This window comes from Cervus canadensis, chromosome 21, assembly GCF_019320065.1.
Source record: "Cervus canadensis isolate Bull #8, Minnesota chromosome 21, ASM1932006v1, whole genome shotgun sequence".
Lineage (NCBI taxonomy): Eukaryota > Metazoa > Chordata > Mammalia > Artiodactyla > Cervidae > Cervus > Cervus canadensis.
In genome coordinates, this window is record NC_057406.1 from 11,278,932 (window position 1) to 11,299,780 (window position 20,849).

Sequence of the window (20,849 nt, forward strand, 5' to 3'; positions counted from 1 at the left end):
GTCTTGGGAACTCATGTTTCTCCAGGCATTTCTCCGCTTTTGTGGCAGCCCCACGCCCCGTTTTGCAGGAACCAGCGAGTTTGATCAGGACAAGATGCACCAAGAAGCACTCTGACCGGTGGCAGAGGTGGATGTGGCCTCACGTGGCATCATTGCCAGGTTGGACCCACAGACACCAGAATTTTAATCAAATCCTGCTGTGTGTGATTCCCGTCGGAAGAGAAGACAGTGTATGTCATGTTTATAATTATGGGCGATCAGTGTCAACTGCTTCCTAACAGGAGCTCCAGGCCTAGTGAGAACCAGGTTCTCCACTGACCACTTTGTTCCATCGTGGATAGAATCTTCTGCAGATGAGCTTGTGGTCTTGTTTCCCTCCCCTCCCGCATGCTGCCAGCGCGGGACGCTGTGGGGTGGTGACGCTGCTGCTGGGGGCTGGTCCTGCTGTGGGGCAGCCTCCCTGAGGGCAGGCGGGGAGTGTCTCTGGAGCCACCCTGCCGGGATGGCTGGAGACAACAGTCTAGGTGGCTACACAAGCCAGACTCATTGTCTCCCCACTCGGCTTCCTCTTGGCTGCACCCCTGTGGCCCACAGTCCCTCCAGCTCCACCTAGGATGGGGAAAATCAGACAAGAGGGCCTGAGATGCAGATGGACGTAGGCCTTGACCAGCGGTGGTGGGACATGCGTTAGGGGCTGGATCTGTGCAAAGGGTGGGGGGGGCAGGGGGAGCTGGAGCTTCCCGGAAAATGGGTCCCAGAAAATGGGTCTCACCAGGTGAGACGTGGGGGACATGGGGCCACTGACTGTGAACATTACCTGTGACCTGTCCGAAGGCAGAGGGCTGGACATGGGAGCCCAGGAAGAGGCACCCTGTCCCCTCGGCTCCCTGAGCAAACGGGGGTGCTCACACGGACCCCAGGATGACTCTGAGGTTTCAGGAGCAGGTTTGTCATGGGGTCAGGGTCGCTGCGTCATCTCCTGTGTCCAGGGACTGACTGGTCTGCCTCTGTGACGTGGGAGGCTGAGGCTCACACGCGGTGAGCGGGCCCCCACTTCTGAAACCAGGATAATCCCACTGAGGTCCCTGTCACCGCCCTCCTGCTGCCGGGCGGGGATTAGAGAAGAGGCCGGCAGATTAACCGGCTCATTCTGTCCCAGCCTCTCCAGTCAGCCCCTCTCCTGGGAGCCTGCTGCTCAGTGGGGCCGCCCCTCTGCAGGACAGACAGGGGCGCCCCCTCCTCACGCATAGACACTGCAGCCAGGACCCCACTGGAAGCTGGGGAACCCCAGGCTTGTCCACACCCGAAAGCAGAAGGTGTGGGGCCGTGCGAGGGGTCTGGGCAGGCAGAGCTCAGGGTCTGAGGCTGCTCCCCAGCCTCATCCCACATGGGGACGCTGCCCAGGCCCCCCAGCATCCACGCAGACCCCAGCCCCACCCCTGCAGCCTGGGCCTCCCTGCGGAAGACGGCGATCCTCCTCTGCCTGCTGTCCAGCACATCCCTGTCCCCCACACGGGGGCAGGTCAAGATCCCTGTGGAGACGTAAGCCTCGAGGCCAGCCCCCCACCACCACTGACCCTCTCCTCCCTCCCCTCCCTGGCCCATCTCAGTCCTTGCCCCCCTCCCCCAGCTCCCCTGGGGCTCGGCCACCCAGTCCCCCTGTCCACTGCCCCTGTGAACCTCTTCTCTTCCCCAAACCTCTGCCATTTGTGGCCCCACTCTCATCCTCTCCCCAGACCTGATCGTGGAGGCCCCCACAACTCCTGGCACCCCCAGCACCTGCGGGGCAGGCCTCCTTCCAGGGTGATTGCAGGATGAGCAGTTGGAGTGGGAGCCGAGTTGCTGGAAGTGACCATCATGGCCCCCTAAGGATTTGCTAGGAAACCCACATCTTGACATTATGAGGGTAAACGGGCCTAAACTGACCACCAGCTTATGCAGCCAGGAGTCAGGGGGAGTGAAAGAGCATTCTCCATTCCCTTTTTATGACTGTCTGCCTCCCTCCTGGCCCCAGTCCTACACTCTGTCACTAAGACAAGCTCCAGGGAAGCTTCCAGTCATTCACAACTGTGTATAAACTACTGTGTGACTCCCTGGGGGTGTCTGGTCTTTAGCGATTAGTTCTGGTGGTTCCGTTAAATAGTTCTGATTAGGATGGGTGCAGAGCACCCTGCACTAAAGGGGCTACCTGTTCATCACACCTGAGCCCAGCACGAGTCAGACTACTGTCAGCCTTGGTCTTATAGAAGGGGGCCCTGCAGCCCACAGATGCCCAGGGTTTGTGTGGGGCTGAGCCGAGTATGAGGTTTGAGGTTCACTGTCCCCACGGAGGGGGTCCCACCTCTACTTTGTCACCTGCTTGTGGCCCCAACCTCCCAGACAGCTCAGAGGCTCGGCCTCTCTGCCTCACACCCCCCACACCGAGCATTTAGAAGAGGAGTCGTGGCCCCGGAGTGACCCCGCAAGGGGCAGCTGGAGGACAGCTGGCTGAGGCGCTCCATCTGTGCACATCCTCAGGGTCTCCCGGCCAGCCTGCCCACCCCCAGCCTTGTTCCCTCTCTCTAGCCCTCGGGGTGTAGGGTTAGGGCTTGGCTCCGGGTGGTCAGCTCAGCCCCTCAGCAGGGTCCTAGCCAAGGTGTTCTGATCATAGTTTAACTGTTGAGTCCTGACGGGTCCTCTAGGTCCCTGCCCTACAGAGGGTGGACTGTATCTGTTGGTGTGTTATCCTGGGTGTATGTCAGTGTGTAATTGTGTGTGTGCCTGTGTGTGTCCATGTCTACGTGTATGTCCATGTTATGTGTGTCCCTGCATGATTGTGCAGGTTTGTGTATGTGCAGCAGTAGGTGTCTCTGCGTGTAGTCACAGGCTTCCTGTGTACATGCATCTGTGTGCATCTGTCTCAGTGTGTGTGCATGTGTGTGTACATGTGTGCGCATGGGTGTGCATCTTTGTGTCTCCGTGTGTATGTGTGTGTATGCGTGTGCATGAGTGAATCTTTATGTCTCCCTGTGTGTACATGTGTGCGCCTGTATGCATGCATGTGTGTGCATGGGTGTGTGAATGTGTGCGTGCATGTGTGTGCATGTATACATGCACATGTGTGTCTGCACATGTGTGTCTTTGTGTCTCAGCGTGTACATGCACATGTGTGCGTGCATGTGTGTATGCGTGCATGCGTGTGTGTATGCGTGCATGCACACATGTACTCCTTCTGTCCGGCAGAGTGAAGCTGTGGGCAGACACCTTTGGCCGGGACCTGTATGACACAGTCACCAAGTACTCGGGCTCCCTCCTGCTGCAGAAGGTCAGTGCCACCCAGGGCAGCCAGGCAGTCAGCCAGGCGGTCAGCCAGGAACTCTGTCCTGGTGGGCAAGCAGGATGTCCGTGCTTATGAGGGGCCCTGGGGACCATCTAGTCCAATCCCCATTTCAGATGGTGAAACTGAGGCCCAGAGAGGGGAACGATTTGCCTGAGACACAGAGCAAGTTGGTGGGATGTCAGCTCAGGGGCCGGGAAGCCAACGCTGAGATGGGATCAGGGAACAAGAGGTCGTGGGGGTGAGGGACCAATGGGAGAGGCAGTGGGTGGGCCAGATGCAGGCCCCACACTGGGGAGCGGGGAGGGGCCAGCGGAGAGCCGCCCACTCGGTGCTCCAACCTCCCTGCCGCGGTGTCCTGGCTGCAGGGCCCTGGGCAGGAGCTGGCCACCACCCCCATGAGCAGTTCACTGCTCTGTCGATTAAAGACGACCCACCGGCTTCTCACTAGACCCCTCAAGCTCCAGTCCCCCTGGCATCGCAACTTCCAGACCATCACAAAGAAGGGTGCTGCTGTCCCACTGCCCATGGCCGAGTGTCCATGTTCTCTATCTTATCCCCTCGGCAGCTTCAGATTGTTTCCTAAGCACTGCTGAAAGGGGCCCATGGCTTTTAAGGTCATGCCTGTCCCCTCCAGCTGTTCTGACCCCGGGCAGGTAGCAATGCCAGCTCCCCCGACTCCCCTTACTCTCCTGACCACCACACCAGCCCCTCAGCCAAGCAAGTTTTCTCTGATTTTCTCCTTCCTCTGACTCATGAGGAAGCTGGAGCCGTGGCTGTCTGGGGTAAAAGCCGTTGACTTGCAGTTTGGGGAATTAAGTAACTCATCCCCAGGTGGCTTCCCAGGGCCTAGACAGTGACTCAGTGGCCCTCTTAGTGCCCAGGCTCACAGGCCGAAGGTCAGGCCATGTCCAGCCCTGCAGCTCACAGGATGTGAGGGGGCACCGAAGATCTCAGGCCTTACAGCCCCTGAGAGCCATCTCTGGAGGCAGCATGTGGAGGTCCAGCCCCTGAGCAGCTGTGTGACCTCAGCTGAGTTTCATAACCTCTCTGGGCCTCAGCCTCTCCCTCTGACAGATGTGAATCAAAGGACGTCTGATAAGAGAAGTCACTTGTCATCTGCAGGGGAGGTTTTGGAGGAGACAGGGCCATCCTGGCCCCAGTGTGAATATCCAGTGGGAGGGCAGAGGCTGCTAGCCATCCAGGTGGACTTATGGGTCCCAGAAAACAGGTGTACATCTCCATGTATCTCCTGAACAGAAATACAAGGACGTGGAGTCCAGTCTGAAGATCAAGGAGGTGGACGGCTTGGAGCTAGTGAAGAAGTTCTCAGAAGACATGGAGACCATGCTCCGCAGGAAAGTGGAGGCAGTCCAGGTGCTCAGCCTGGGGGCTGGGGGTCCGCCCACCCCAGACACTGAACACCTGCCCTGGGCCCATAGCTCTGAGAGCCACCAGACCCTTGTAAAGAGAAGGTGGGGTGGGGGCAAAGGGAGAGGGGGAGGGCTAGGGTGGGTGCCCTGCCTTAGGGAACAGTGTCCGGGGCTGGAGGGTCAGCCCATGGTGTCAAGAAGGACCTGCATCATGATCTCAGGTTCAGTGGTAGGACGGGGTGCAGAGTGAGGACCCAGGAGTCACCATTGAGTGAATGGTGGGTGGGAGGGCTGCGGGGTGACTGCTGGTGAAGTGAACCCCCTCCCTCTCCTCCCGTCTTCCTCCCATCCTCCTCCCTTCCTCCCCTCCTCCCTCATATATACTCCTCCTCCCCACCCTCCCCCTTATCCCCTCCTCCCCTTCCCCCCTCATCCCCTCTCCCCTGCTTCCCTCCTCCCCTCCTCCCCCCTCCCTCCTCCCTTCCTCCCCTCCTCCCCCTTCCCTCCATGGTCACAGCCACAGACCCTCCATGAGGGTGCCCGTGGGGAATCTCCTGCAGAGCAGTACTAAATAACCTTTGCCCCGTGGAACCTCTTCATCTTGCCCTCAGCCACAGGGGTTGGGTGCAGGGCAGCAAGGATTGCTCTGCCCAGTTCACAGGAGGATAAACATAGACCCAGAGGGTCGCAGATGATATAAAATCCCATCTTCCTGGTAATAAATGCCCTGCTGTGTCTCTACTTCTATTTACTGCGCCTTTTCTTTCCTTTATCTTTTTTTTTTAAGTTATTTCCTTATTTATTTGGCTGCACTGGGTCTTAGTTGCAGCATGTGAGATCTAGTTCCCTACCAGGGATCAAACCCGCGGCCCCCTCCACTGGAAGCTTGGAGTCTTTACCACTGGATCACCAGGGAACTCCTCTTTCTTTTATATATATATTTTATTTATTTTTTTTTTTTTGGCTGCTCCATGAAGCATGTGGGATCTTAGTTCCCCAACCAGAGATCAACCCCAAATCCCTTGCAGTAGAAGCACAGTCTTAACGACTGAACCCCCAGGGAAGTCCCAATGACTTGAATTTTTAAAGCCGTTTTAGGTTGACAGCAAAATTGTGAAGAAAGCTCAGAGTCCCTATTTACTCCCCCTGCTCTCACAAACACAGCCTTCCCAGCTACCAACACTCCCACCAGATGGTACATTTGTACACCCAACGAACTAACACTGACACGTCATTGTCACCTGAAGGCCGTAGTCTGCTTGAGGGTTCACTCTTGGTGTGCATCACAAGGGTTTGGGTGAACGTGTAATGACATGTACCCACTGCCATAGATTACAGGGTAGTTTCACTGCCTTGAGAAGTCCTGCTTGCCCCTGGCCACGGCTGACCTTTGGGCTGTTTCCCCAGGTGTCTGTGTCCGACCCTCCCCGGAACAGTGCCTGTGTCGGACCCTCCCCTGAACACTGTGCAGTTGAGAGGACCCTGTGTGTCGCCTTGCAGGCTGGTTTCCTGTCCTCTGACCTGTCTGCCTTTTGGCCACCGTGACTAGCGCTGTTGTGCACGTTCGTGTGCAGGCGCTGGTCTGAGTGTCTGTCCCCGGTTCTCGTGGGTGGACCCCGGGAGTGGACCTTACACGGCCACTGGCCTCCTTTCCCCGCTCACTCTCCCCCTCGTGTCCCTGCCGCAGAATCTGGTGGAGGCTGCCGAGGAGGCCGACCTGAACCACGAATTCAACGAGTCCCTGGTGGTGAGTCCTCCTGCCCCCACAGCCCTGGGAGGTACGACAACTAATATTCCGAAGCCCTTTGACTCGGGTCCCCTGAGGACGGGACGCAGGGCGGGGGTAGGGGGGAAGAGGCCCAGCATCGCCTTTCAATGCATGCAAGTGTGTGTGAACCTGAGGGGTTGGTTCTGAACCGCACAGGTATGAATGAATGTGAGGGTCCGTTCTGAACCGCACAGGTTATGTGTGAACCTGAGAGTTGGTTCTGAACCGCACTGGTGTGAATGAACCTGAGGGCTGGTTCTAAACCGCTCTGAGTCCTTGAGGAGCCATTTGCAGCCCAGTCCAGGGCCAGACTGCAGGCTGTCTCTTCAGAGGGAAGCCCCCGTGCAGGGACCCCATTCTGGGTCCCAGGAGCCTTCCCACTCCCATTAGAGCTCAGGCTGCTGATGAAGGCACCTCCATTTGCCCACCTCCCCTGACTTTGTGTCTGCCTGTCTGTCCCAACGCTGTCTGTGTCCACACACCAAACAAAGTGGGGACTGAAGCCATAATCCAGACAGTTTTTTCAAAACCCGAAGAATCAACCATCAGGCCCAACTGTTTGGAACTTGCCCCGAATCAGTGGTGGCTGGAATCCTTGGCTCATGCTGACGCCCCCCCATGCCTGGCCCTCTCTCTCCGCCTGTCCCTCTCGGTCACCCTAGTTCAACTATTACAACTCCGTCCTCCTCAACGAGAAGGACTCGAGCGGGGCATACGTGGAGCTGGGGGCCGAGTTCCTCCTAGAGGCCAACGCGCACTTCAGCAACCTGCTGGTGAACACGACCCTGAGCAGCGTGCAGCTGCCCACCAATGTCTACAACAAAGGTGCCCGCCGGACCCCCACCCCGGGGAGCAAACGGGGCCCCCGGGTCAGGGGAGAGTGAGTTTGGGTGTGGATGGCCTCACTGCAGGCATTGAGCTTTCAAGTGTGCGCATGTGTGTGTGCACATATATTCAGCAGGTGAAGGCTGATATCTCCCCTGCATTCCCCCCACAACCTCACCTTTAGACCCAGATATCTTGAATGGAATCTACATGTCCGAAGCTCTGAACGCTGTCTTCGTGGAGAACTTCCAGAGAGACCCGACGCTGACCTGGCAGTACTTCGGCAGCTCCACGGGGTTCTTCCGCATCTACCCAGGTGAGGACTTGCGGAGGCATCTCCACAGTCCTCCAGGCTCTGTCTCTGGGAACAAGGCGACATTGCAACCCAATAAGCACACTTTCAAGTGATAACTGATGAAGGAATGAACCAACGATGCCGTTGGACCCCTCGGTAAATAGCCAGTCAATGCCCACCCGGACTCTGGTCCTGCAAGAAGCATGTGGGAGGTGGAAAGGAGGGCCAAAGAGTTCTGACCTTCAGAAGGCTGCATCCTCGCTGGAGAAATGGAGCAAAGTCCATGTTCAACAGCAGGAAGGAGGTTGAACGGTCTAGTGGCCAGCCCAGCAGACAGCGGGGGACTCCCCCTGTTCTACTGACCAAACAGAAAACAGAAGCCCATCTATAAGGTCTCCAAGAGCTCTGCCTTCTTTTACTTCTCATTTAAAAGGATTCACCTCCACAGCTCACACCCACTCTTATTTTAGCCCCCTCTCCAGAAAGCCTTAACATGGCCCTCTTTTCTGAGACAAGTGTTACTCCCTTAATCAACAGTAATTGACTAGAAGACAGACAAGAAATTCAGGCAAGGCTTTAAAGTTGGGGCCCCTGCTGCAGCAGTGAGGAACAAGGGCAAAACCCAGTTTCCCTTGCTGGCTGCCATGGGGGATGAGCTGGTTCCTTTTATCAGGGTGATGGTAGGAGTGTGGCCCAGGGTTGGGCTGGAGGGGTGCCTATGTGGTCTGCCCACACCTTGGTGGTGTTGAGTGCATGGGACATGCGCAGTGCCCTGCTTTTGCTCCCAGTTCTTCAGAAGTGGCAGTTGTGTTTTTGGTGTTTGTATATCTATTGTCCATAATTTGCCTCAACTGCACACACGTGCAGTTATTTTTAGTCTATAGTTTCTTTGTATTTTATTGCTCAAGGAGACATTCGTCTGGGTATAAGCACTGCAGCCAAGGGTCCCAGGTCCCCAGCCCCAGCCTGTCCTGGAGGGTCCTAAGGATGGTTCAGTGTCCCCCAGGGTTTCTCTTAGGAGGAGTACAAAACAACCTCAGAGCTCACAGGTTCCCCAGGGTGGACCCTCCTGTGAAAAAAGTGTGTGAAATTGTTAGTTGCTCAGTCATGTCCAAGTCTTTGCAGTCCCTGGACCGTAGCCCGCCAGGCTCCTCTGTCCATGGGATTCTCCAGGCAAGAATACTGGAGTGGGTTGTCATTCCCTTCTCCAGGGGATCTTCCCAACCCAGGGATCAAACTCGAGCCTCCTGCATTGCAGGCGGATTTATTTACCGTCTAAGCCGGGGGACGCTCCTGTCTCACTACCCAAATCCACAGCAAGTCATTGGTTCTTTTCTGTCCGCTGGAGCCTCAATGGGCAAGTTCATCCCTCTTTCATGCAACACCCTTCAAAGGCTTGAAGACAACTCTCATGTCCCTCAGGCCTTCCCCAGGGCGGAATTCCTGCTGCATCAGGGCTCCCAGAGCTGTCAACTTGTGTGCGGACACAAAGCTTGCCCATTTTTGTCCTGGGTTGTTTGCTCTTGTTGTCACTGAGTTCTCTTTACAGTCTGGCTATTTCCTTGCATTCCATGGACTCCCTTTGCACTCTATTCACTGTGACTTTAGACCTGCAAAAGTCTTTGTGCTTCCTGGTGTCAGGATAGTGTTTTAATGTTGTTTGCTTCTAAATATTTTTTAATTCCCCTGTGAGTTCTTCTTTGAACTTTTAGTAATTTAACAGTGTGTTTTGTAATTTCCAAATATATGGGGATTTTATCTTTATCTTTTTATTAAAAATTTCTAATTCAGTTGTTTGCAGCCAGAGAACATGGTGTATATTGGTGCTGATTGTATGAAATTAGTTGGGAGCTAGTTTAACAGCTTAATATGTCGTTAACATTTGTAAATATTCTACATGTGCTTGAGCAGAATATGGGTGCTTTAATTGTTGGATAGAAATTCTGCTCACATCATTAGATGAAGCTTGTCAATCGTATTATTTAAATTTTCCATGCCTTTACTGATTTTATGTCTGCTTGCTCCTCATTAACCTTTACAACACACTTTTTAAGTCTATTTCATCTGATATTCATAGAGATATTAGTGTGCTCTTGGTTGGTATATGCCTGATATCTATATATTTTCCATCCTTTTACTTCCAATCTTCTATGTCACTTTGTTTTAGCCGTATCTGTTGAAAATAGCATATAGCTTTTTAATTTTTATTCAAACTGACAATCTCTTTTACTATTTGGCAAGTTAAGCACATTTTCATGTATTATATTGATACATTTGGACATGCTATAATCTTATTTTTTAGATTTCTTCTCCTTTTTTTATGTTTCCTTTTTGCTTCTTTCTTTCTTTTTTAATGATTTACCTTTTTTTCATAAATTTTCCCCCTCCGATTCTCTTTTTTTTTCCTATCACTTCTGAACTTATTCCTCTGTTTCTGTTTAGTCATTAGTCCTGCATGGGTAACAGGGATTTATCAGGCACGTGTAACACAAGGTTTTACAATTAAATCATATTTTACCTTCCTCGCAGTCAAAAAGGCACCTGAGAACTCTCCTGCTTACATCTCTGCCCCCACCCTGACTTCTTAATCTCCCCAAATTAGATGCCTTTACTGTTATCTGATACAAATATCTGGTGTGTGTTCCCGAGACTTTCCAGATTCTAAGAAAGCAAGGCCATAGAAATGAACATCTTCCCCTCAAGACGTGTGGGCGAGCAGAGCTCTTTATTGAAGAGGGACTGTGTGCACCAGGGCGAAGGCAGGAAGGGTTCCAGCTCCCCGAGGATGTTCAGGGAAGGGGGTTAAAGGCCACATGGGGGAGGGGCCTCGGGAGCCCACTCATCTCCTGCTCAGTTCTCAGATTGGTTGGCATCCAAGTGAGGTTTTGAGCATCACCAGTCTAGTTTCCTCCTGGTGCGCTCATGGAGTCAACTGCAACCTGCAACCTTGGCCCAGCCTGTATACCTGTGGGCTGTGAGCCCTGAAGGGGGTTGTACAGTGTGAAAAAAAATAATATATATATATATATATATATATATATATAAAAGAAAGGAAAAAGGGGGAAAGAAAAAGGGAAAAAAAGGGAGCGAAATGAAAAAGAAAATCTGGTTTCAACTAGTCCGAGGCCCACGTGCTTGCAGTCAGAGGTTTTCACCTGTGGGGAAACCACTTGGGAACATGCGTCAGGCCTCACCCGTGTCTCTCGGGGCACTGGGAGCTCAGGAGTTTGGGGGGTCCGACCTGTGAAGTGAACCCAGCTCTGGATCTGTGCAGTTGGGGGTGAGTGTCCATCCATCAGCTGCCTGCCACCTTGCTGCCCCCTCAGTTTACAGGGTGTGATGACTGGTCCCACACACACTGCCCACATCCCCAGCTGGCCCTGCCCCAGGGATTCTGGCCATCCCGGGGTTAGCACCCATCCCAGGACTCTGGAGCAGCCTCGCTGAGTGAAGCCTTCTTTTCCTCAGGCATCAAGTGGACGCCGGATGAGAACGGAGTCATCACCTTCGACTGCCGGAACCGTGGCTGGTAAGCGACCCCAGGGGCCTGGCCTCTGGGGCTGGCATTTCTGTGCAGCCTCCGGGTTTTGCCTAGCTCTCCCCCAGGGCCTGTTCTGCACCCATCCTGGGACCACGGGTGTGCAGAACTGACCCAGAATAAGAGAAGAAGAGTCTGTCTGCATCACCCCACAGCTGCTCTGCCCCAGGACTGACCACACCTGTCCTGCCGCCCGACACCTTCTTCCAGGGCCCTGAGCCAACAGCACATTCACCCTAGGCCAGATCCCCTCTCCCCCCACACCCTTCCTCTGGCAGATCTATAACCAGGTCTGGGGGCATCCGGCTCCCTCCCTTCCCACTGTCAGATCCCCTTGGGACCCAGGCTGACCCGAACCAAAGAGGACAAGGGTCACTACCAAGACTTGACCACCCCCACCTGACAAGCTTGCTCAGTGGGCACGATCCCAACCGTTCCCTCCGCAATGGCTGCCAAACAGCTGGGTGGTTCCAGACACGAGCAAGCCTGGGCATTGACTTGAACTTCGAGCCAGAGTCTGAATGGAAACAAGGGAGACCTGGCTGATGGTGGTTCTGACTCCAGCTATCCCACCTCTGACCTGTCCCTCCCTCTCTGCTAAAGGTACATACAAGCTGCCACCTCCCCGAAGGACATCGTGATCGTGGTGGACACAAGCGGCAGCATGAAGGGGCTGCGGATGACCATCGCCAAGCACACGGTCTCCACCATCCTGGACACGCTGGGGGAGAACGACTTCGTGAATATCATTGCGGTAAACATGCCTCCCATTCGAGAAATACCTCCACCTGCACTAGAGTGACCTGTACTTATGGGCACTCGACGCTTCATCCCCTGTATCTGGGGGCCCCCACCTAGGATGGGCTTCCAGGGGTCCACAGTTTCTGAGATCATGTGGGAAGTGCGTATGTCCATTTCTCTGAGGCAGTAGCTCTCCTTGGTCTCTCAGATGAGTCTGGGGTCCGATCTAGATGAAGGAGATTCTAAGTAGGTCTCTAACTCGGCCCTACCCCTGTGCCCTTGGTGGTGTCACCCTGGGAAGACCCTCCTTTCTGCAGGGTGGGAGACCCCCAGCCCCCACTTCCTTCGTCCCTGAATCCAGACACGTTGGGAGGGAAGGACCAGCAGTCCCCCGTCCTGGTTCTCCTGAGGACCGCTCCACCTGCCCAAGAAAGGGATGAAGTGGAGGGACAGACAGACAGAAATGGAGAGAAGAGTTGGGTGACTCCTGGACTCTGTGAGCTCCAGGGCTGGATGGCACCCAGACGGCCTCCCCAGAAGATGCCCAGGCTAGGACTCGGGGGAGAATGTTCAGAGTCAAGGTCATGCTGTTCCTTGTACTTCCTTCCCTCTACTCAGAGAAACTGCCAAAAGCTTAGGGTCCCCGATATCATATTACACTGGGACCCCGGTGAGCCCACCCTGACTCTCCGTGAGTTGTGAGCAAGTCACTGGGCCCTGACTTGCCAAACTGACCTTGTGTGTTCTGCCCTCTGACCTTTGGCCTCCACCCTCCGCCCTCTGCAGTATAACGACTACATCCACTACATCGAGCCTTGTTTTAAGGGGATCTTGGTCCAGGCAGATCGGGACAACCGAGAGGTAGGTGTACCTGGAACCCGTCCGGCTTCTCCTTCCAGGGATAGGGGGTGGTCTTGCCCCCGGCCACTCACAGCCTCTCAGCTTCACCTGGGGGCATCTGAGAAACCTCTGCTGCAGGTGCCCAGCTGTGAAATTAGGGGATGGGGCCTGCAGTCTTGCTCTTCCCGGCAAGTAGCTCTGCACAGCCTCTGAGGGCACCGCCAACAGTGAAGGTTCCCAGGGTCAGTGACCACTGAGCCTCCTCTGACTTCTTACCTCCAACAGCACTTCAAACAGCTGGTGGACGAGTTGATGGTCAAAGGTGTGGGGGTCGTGGACCGAGCCCTCCGTGAAGCCTTCCAGATCCTGCAGCAGGTCTGATGTGGGTTGGGGAGCACTGGGCAGGGATGGGGCAGGGGAGCAGGGGAGTCACGACCACGTCTCCCGCAGTTCCAAGAGGCTGGGCAAGGAAGCCTGTGCAACCAGGCCATCATGCTGATCACCGACGGGGCCGTGGAAGACTATGAGCCGGTGCTGGAGAAGTACAACTGGCCGGACCGCAAGGTTCTTCTCGGGGAGTGGTGTCGGGGAAGGTGGGGGGGACCGGGGGAGTGCTTCCTCCTGCTGTGTCTGCAGGCTCGGCCCATGAGACCCAGGGTGACATTCCAACATCAGGGTGACGGCAGAGCCCCACTCAAGGGCACAGAATATGGTGGGGATGGAAAATTGCAGGCTGTGAGCCTCACCAGGCAGACCCCCACACCAGGCAGGCATCCCCCCTGCCATAAGCCCAGGCCCTGGGCCCTTCCCCATTAGAAGCGCTGAAAGTGCACAGTCCAAAGCCCAGACCTAGACCCAGATGCAGCCAGGCCCCTAGCGGCCAGGACTCAAGCCTACCGGGTCTCATCCACCAGGTCCGGGTCTTCACCTACCTGATTGGGAGGGAAGTGAGTTTTGCTGACCGCTTGAAGTGGATCGCCTGCAACAACAAAGGTGGGTGATGCCACGTGAGCCAGAGTGTCCGGGGCCTCACCTGAGCACAGATGCTGAGCCAAGGCTCCGGTGCAAAACTCAAAGCGGAGGTGACTGCATACACCCCCTTCCTCCTCAGACAATCAAGGCGGGTATCGATTGCTCCCTGTGGGGCTCTCACCCCACGACACACCCCCCCGAGACACACCCAGAGGTGGTGACCTCAGGTCTGCAGAAGGGAGACCCATCTCTTCAAATGAGGTTTTACCCAAACTGCCACACAGAAAACCAGGCAGACAAGGGGGACAACATTTCAACGTCAGTGCTCTCTGGTGTCTGGCCTCCATTCCTGCTGCTGCAGATGAAGCCCGTGGGCTTGGTTCTGCTCTAGACTCAGGGCACAGGCCATCGCTTTCTTTAGAATAAGGCTTTGTGTGTAGCAGCCCGCATCTCTGGGCCGGAACCCAATACCCAGGCTTCACGGTGCTGACTCAGGCCCCTAGACCCCAACCGGATGTCCGAGCACCTGCTGTGGGCTGGCAGATGGTCCCAGCCCTGGGGAATGGATGTGGTCAGGATGACTGGGACGGCCCTGATTCTGTCCGGAGGACGGGGAGGTGGGGCGGGGAGACACACACGTGAGCCGTCAGTGAGAGGACAATCTGAACTGAACTGTGGGCAGAGGGGCACAGGCTGCCCAAAGTGTGGGTGAGGGGGCAGCCCTCCTGCATTTGGGGGCTCAGGGCAGGCCTCCTGAAGGATGTGTGTCTAAGGTGAGACATAAAGAAGTGGTAGGAGTGAGTCAGATGCAGAGAGCGAGGAAGGGCATCAAAGTGTCTGAGACAGGAGGCGTCCTGGGAGTAAAAGCGGCCAGGCTCCCCAGAGCTGGGGAGAGCGTCCTGTGGGTGATGGTGAGCAGACACATGCTAAACCAGTCACAGCCTGTATGGCATTTGCCTCAGCTGCAGCCCCCTCCCCATGACTGATGGAGGACTGTAGTTAGAGAAAGGAGGAGGGAGGCTCTCTGCAAATAGACCTGAGGGGTGGGGGTGGGGGGCAGGTGGTGAGGAGTTCCAATATAAAATCAAAAATTAAATTTTGAAAAATGCTATACACTTGAAACTAAAACAGCCTATCCCTCTTCCAGCGGATCTTCCTGACCCAGGAATCAAACCGGGGTCTCCCACATTGCAGGCAGATTCTTTACCAACTGAGCAATCAGGGAAGACATAAATCAACTAGACTCCAATATAAAATAAAAAATTAAAAGACCCAGGACAGAGCTGTTTGCCATGGGGTGCATCCTTGCAGGACAGCCCTGCAGGGGGTGAGGGGCAGCCTTGTGCCCTGACTTGAGGCCCTGCTGCTCCCAGGGCAACTCTAGATCTTGGGGGGAATGGAGGTTCTCCCAAATCCAGGCAGGGCCAGGCCTTCATGTCCTTGCAGCACCACCAGCTTCCGGGTGCCTTGGGAGTGGGTGGCCTCGGGAGAAGCAGCACCCAGTGCCTGACCCAGGGCAGCTTCCAGCCAAGAGCCGTCGGTGCCTGGGAGTGTGCACCTTGCATCCACAGCCACTCTCTCCCCAACCAGGCTACTACACACAGATCTCCACACTGGCAGATGCCCAGGAGAACGTGATGGAATACCTGCATGTGCTCAGCCGGCCCATGGTCATCAACCATGACCATGACATCACCTGGACCGAAGCCTACATGGACAGCAAGGTGGGGCCCCAGGGAGCAAGTGGGGGCTCCTGGGTGGGGGAGGGGTGGGCAGAGCACCTCCTGGGGAGGCATTGTGGAGTGACCTCCACACCCAGGGCCGTCCCCCATGTACAGAGCCTTCGGCCCCAGACTGTCCCTCCTCCATGGTCCTTGCCTGCCTCCCTGTCCTCTCCCACCCACTCCAGGAGGAAAGGGGACTGACCAATGGTTTAGATACTGCAGCTTAACCGGACATCCTCCCTTGGACCCTGGTGTCCAATGAGACACTTGTAGGTCCCACCCATGTAGTACCAGACTTGGAAGGTAGACAGTCAGATGAGATGTCTGGGAAAGGGGACCATCCTGATGCTCCTCAAACCCCATCATGAGCACAGACCCCTGTGTCTGGTTGGGATTAAGAGAGACCTGGGAACGGTGGCTTCCACAGGAGGGACGTGTGTTTCCCTCTCCCGAACAAGAAGCCTGGACATGGACGACGAGCTCCCTGGCCCCTCCCGCTGCCCCCTCCCCTGCCATCCCTGGGGTCCTCCTGGTGCATGTGGCTACAGGGGCTCAGAATGGTGGCAGCCACGTTCCAGGCTTCCGGTGGAGGAGGGGAGGGGTGCACACCCCAACTCTAAGGGAAACATCCTCAGAGTCTTACCGGACACTTAACCCGGCATCTCAGTGGCCAGAACTTGTGCCCTGGTGGCTCCTTGACCCATCCTCTTGCTGTCTGAGCCTTTGTTCCTGGGGTCTTGCACAGATGGACCTGTCCTGTGGGTGGGCCCGCCTCCTGGGCGTGGCCGAGACAAGAGGCCTGGGTGAGCAGGCTCGGGGCAGGGCCATGGGCCCAGGGCTCTGAGACCCGCCCTGGCTTAGGGCTTTGCTTGCTGTGGTGTCTGCCCCAGCCCCCCTCCAGCCCCCTCCCCTCCGTCCTTTCTGCCAACTCTCCTCCTCATGCAGAGAAGGCAAGCCTCCTTGGGGACAGTCGTGGTGACTCAGGTCCCCATCTGCAGACTCTGTCCCGTCGCCCACCCTCCCTGACAGTTCTCCACCCACAGGCACAGAGCCTGGCACTGCTGACCACCGTGGCCATGCCTGTCTTCAGCAAGAAGAATGAGACGGTGAGTGGCCGCTCATGAGCAGCTGCCCAGGTTAGAGCTGGGGCCGCGGCATCTTTAGACCCAGGGTTCTTGACACGGGTTCTTGACAGGGTCATCATGGGCAGGTGTGTGCCCAGGAACTCACATCTCTGGGTCGGGAGAGGCAGGGCGGGATCCTCACTTCCAGAAGCTGCCCTGTGATTCTGCTCACCCAGCCGGGTTCTGGCCAGCTGCTCTGGATGTGGGACCCTGCCTGGGGATCCTGGGCCAGAGGGGTCACCTACCCGGCGTCCAGCAAAGCCACTCTGACCCTGCGGGTGTGGGCAGGGTTTGACTTATCTGTGAAGGCTCTGGTGGGGGAGTTCAAGAGCCTCCCCTCCTCCGTCTGGCCAGAAAAACTTTCCTTACAGGCCCCATGTGCTTCAGAGCCCCCAAACCCCCAGATTAGGGTCTCCCCGGATGCCAATACTTCAGCCTCTGCTGTGAAGGCTGATATTTCATTCAATTCTGTATTTCATTTAAATATTACAACTTCAGTGTTAATACAGGACAGTAATCTTCTCAGCTTGAGGTTACTCCTGGGGCCTCTTCTGCTAAGTTCTAGGTTTTTATTCCAGGATCTCAGCCTAAACTCTAACTGCAGAGGAAGGACTACCTGAGGTGCAAGTGGCTTCCTCTTGCGGGTCTGGGAGGGCCGGGGGTCCAGCCTGGCCTCACACATGGGAAGCCAGGTCCCCTGACACCGGCATTTCCTTCCAGCGGTCCCACGGCATCCTCCTGGGCGTAGTGGGCTCTGACGTGGCCCTGAGGGAGCTGATGAAGCTGGCGCCCCGGTACAAGGTGAGCCTGGATCAGCCCCTGAGTGGGGTCACAGGCCCCCCAGGAGCTACTTCAGTCTCCCTGAAGGGAGGTCACAGACCCTGAGTGGGGTCACAGCCTCCCCCAGGAGCCTCCCTGCAGACAAGGTGGCCAAGACCAGAGCTGGGACGGGGTCTGCATTCCTCCTCCTAATGCCCCCTGCCCAGACACCCTACCCCTGACATCCTGCCTTCCTGTCCCACACCCACGCATGACCCCCAGACATCACACCCCACATCCTGCCTTGCTGTCCCACACCCAGACACCCCCCAGACATCACACACACACACACACACACACCGTCGATGTGCAGGCTCAGAGCAGACGGGACGGAGGCTGGGGCCCCTGGGATCCTTGGCCACGTCAGCTGCTTCCTGCTCTGTGGTCTCCGGCACTTCTCCCCATCCTGGTCCTCCTCCCCGCCCAGTCCCAGTTTTCCTGCACAAAGGCCCCTTGATACTCCCTCAATCCCTGTCTCCCCAGCTCGGGGTGCACGGCTATGCCTTTCTGAACACCAACAATGGCTACATCCTCTCGCATCCTGACCTCCGACCCCTGGTAGGTGCCAACCCTATTTGCCTTGGGGTCTTTTTTTTTTTTGCCTTGGGGTCTTAATCGTATGGGATTTGGGGGTAGTTCATGTGTGTGTGTTCAGTCATGTCCGACTCTCTGCGACCACATGCACTGTAGCCCGCCAGGCTCCTCTGTCCATGGGATTCTCCAGGCAAGAATACTGGAATGGGTAGCCATGCCCTCCTCCAGGGGATCTTCCTGACTCAGGGTTGAACCTGGGTCTTCCACATTCTGGGCAGCTCCTTTACCATCTGAGCCACCACACCCAGATTTGGGGGTAGTTTATAGAAACAGTTGAAACAGTGAATGGGTTCCATTTAAGAACCCAAAATAGGGACATCCCTGGTGGTCCAGCAGTAAAAGTCACAGGGAGACAGATTTCCGCCCTGGATGAAGAACTTTCTAACAATTAGAGTCCAAAACCAGGACAAGCTCCTCTTAAGAGGAGATCTCCCTCCAAGGCCGGGAACCATCTGTCATGAATGCTGGCCAGGGCCCCTCTGCCTCGGGTGGAGGAATGGCTGAGATGCTCTGGTTTATGGCTCTGCCCCACGGGCCTTCTGGAAGGGCTGGGCTTGAGCAGGGCCTTGTGTTAACCTCGTGTCTCTCCCCTGCCTGGCCTACTCAGTACCGAGAGGGGAAGAAACTGAAGCCCAAGCCCAACTACAACAGCGTGGACCTCTCGGAAGTGGAGTGGGAGGACCAGGCCGGAATGGTGAGTGGCGCAGGGGGAGAGGGTGGGTGGCTGGACAGCAGGGCCCGGGGGTGAGGGGTGCGTAGGCGCTGAGCTCACCCCGCTCCCTCAGCGGAGACTTTTCAGGCTCAAAGCAGAAGTGGTGCTGCTAACAGACGGTTCTCCCTATGGCCCGAGAGATAACAGCTGCTTCCTCCGAGGTTGAAGGAGCTCACGTCTATAGCCACAGAGGTTGGGTTCGTGTGGCTGTAGGCCAGCCTTGGCGTCAGGAGCTCCTCCTGGAGGAACTTGTGTCTGGAGGGTTGGCCGCAGTGTCCCTCACTCGTCAGCCCACTGGGAACCTTATCTTGGTGAATTCTAGAATTCCAGCTAAAGGGAATAGAGCCCTAGAAGCAGATCTCTTTTCCTACCCGGGCTCTGCTCGCAGGGGAAAGAGGAAAACCTAGCGTGTTCCCAGGGTTGACCTCTGAGCCAAGGCTCAGAGCACACTCCAGTGTGTGCCAAGCAACTGATTTCGTTCTCTTTCTCCTTGAAGCTGAGAACAGCAATGATCAACGGGGAGACCGGGTCTCTCTCCATGGACGTCAAAGTCCCGCTGGACAAAGGGGTAAGCGCTCCAGGAAAAGACTGAGGTCTGGTCCCAGGATGTGGCATCCTGGTTAATTAAGGTTGGCGGTGGTAACAAGGGACCTGGCTGAATCAGAGTGTAAATCTGGAGAACTTGCTGGAGTCTGGAGAGCCCAAGCGAGGGGCCCAGCCCAGCCGGCATCAGACCCACAGAGCTTTGGCCAGTTAGTGACCCCTCTCCAGGGCTTGCCTCTCAGGGACCTGGGGTGAAGCAGCAGCAAGCCCAGCCCTTCAAAGATCTTCTTTATGCCTTGCGTGGATGCTAAGTTGCTCAGTTGTATCCGACTCTTTGTGACTTTCCCAGACAAGAATACTGGAGTGGGTTGCCACGCCCTCCTCCAGGGAATCTTCCCAACCCAGGAGTCAAACCTGCATCTCTTATGTCTCCTACATTGGCAGGTGGGTTCTTTACCACTAGCATCACCTGGGAAGCCCTCTTTCTGCCTCACCTGCCTGCTATGTGGCCCTTTTATTGTTAATGGTGGAAAGGGGGAAGGTGTTAGTTGCTCAGTCGTGTCCGGCTGTGGACTATGGACTGTAGCCTACCGGGCTCCGCTGTCCATGGAATTCTCCAGGCAAGAATACTGGAGTGGGTTGCCATTACCTTCTCCAGGGGACCTTCCCAATCCAGGGATCAAACCTAGGTCTCCTGCTTTGCAGGCAGACTCTTTACTGTCTGAGACACCAGGGAAGCCCCTGGAAACAGGGAAAGTGACAGTTAATTTTGCAAACTGTTAGCAGCTCTTGTAAAGCATGTCATCTGTGAATAAGATGAAAATCACTGCTGCTCCTCAGAGCTGATTTTCAGGAATGGGTCCACCCAGCGATGCCTTCCTGTCCCCACAGACTCGCTTGTCACTTACAAGGAACGGCTTCCTCTTTCTGTGTAAAAGGCCCCTCTGGCTGGCACTGACTCTGCATTGTCCCTTGACATATTTACAAATGTCACCTCCTACCTCCCACTACCGCTGCCCTTTCGCCTCCAAGGGAAGAAAGTGGGCATCCGTCGGCAACAATTAGACCCAGGTTCTTTCACAGACACGGACTTTCCTGGAAGCCAAGCATGGAAGCCCTGGGAAGGAAAGTAACTCTCTGCATTCCTTTTAGATGTACAGGCTGTTTCTCACTGGGACCTGCATCAGTTCTGTGGCCTCTGCTTGTTGTTTTCAAGCTCTGGGCTGAGAGGGCCTCCCTCGGGCAGGCTGCTCAGCATCTCTGATGACCCACCAGGCCCACAAGGTCCTTCTCGTGAACCAGAAAAGGCAGAGGTGGCTTCCAGACACCTCCACCCTTATCTCAACCAGACTCCCACTCACAGGTGTCGGGGTGCTCCCATCTCAAAAAGAGGTGAAATAAAGACAGTTTCAGATAGAGAATATCAGAGTTCATCCCTAAGAGAAATACTTAAAGAAATTCTTCAGGCAGAAGAAAAATGACACAGATGGAAACTTAGATCGACACAAAGAAAAATGGGCAGCATTGGAAACGATAAGTGCATGGGTTAGGATAGGATTTCATCCGTTCTTTTAACTTCTCAAAAAGACAGCTGTTTAAAGGAAAAATGTTGACATTGTGTTGTGGGGTTTGTCATGTGAGCAAGTGTAAGATACAGCCACACAG

General features: G+C 55.6%; 1 protein-coding gene across 1 annotated transcript in view; it reads left to right on the plus strand.

Moving 5' to 3' along the window:
* Positions 1-1,387: 1,387 nt before the first annotated feature.
* The window catches only part of CACNA2D4 (calcium voltage-gated channel auxiliary subunit alpha2delta 4), a 64,937-nt gene continuing 45,475 nt past the window's right edge, over positions 1,388-20,849 (plus strand). Inside the window, exons 1-18 of the mRNA XM_043439899.1 lie at positions 1,388-1,542; positions 3,223-3,304; positions 4,577-4,693; positions 6,377-6,436; positions 7,120-7,282; positions 7,467-7,598; positions 11,046-11,106; positions 11,719-11,869; positions 12,643-12,717; positions 12,982-13,071; positions 13,147-13,260; positions 13,611-13,689; positions 15,259-15,407; positions 16,436-16,498; positions 17,237-17,317; positions 17,819-17,893; positions 18,537-18,623; positions 19,138-19,209. Of these exons, the coding sequence (XP_043295834.1) occupies positions 1,388-1,542; positions 3,223-3,304; positions 4,577-4,693; positions 6,377-6,436; positions 7,120-7,282; positions 7,467-7,598; positions 11,046-11,106; positions 11,719-11,869; positions 12,643-12,717; positions 12,982-13,071; positions 13,147-13,260; positions 13,611-13,689; positions 15,259-15,407; positions 16,436-16,498; positions 17,237-17,317; positions 17,819-17,893; positions 18,537-18,623; positions 19,138-19,209 (1,806 nt within the window). The remainder of the gene's footprint in view (positions 1,543-3,222; positions 3,305-4,576; positions 4,694-6,376; positions 6,437-7,119; positions 7,283-7,466; positions 7,599-11,045; positions 11,107-11,718; positions 11,870-12,642; positions 12,718-12,981; positions 13,072-13,146; positions 13,261-13,610; positions 13,690-15,258; positions 15,408-16,435; positions 16,499-17,236; positions 17,318-17,818; positions 17,894-18,536; positions 18,624-19,137; positions 19,210-20,849) is intronic.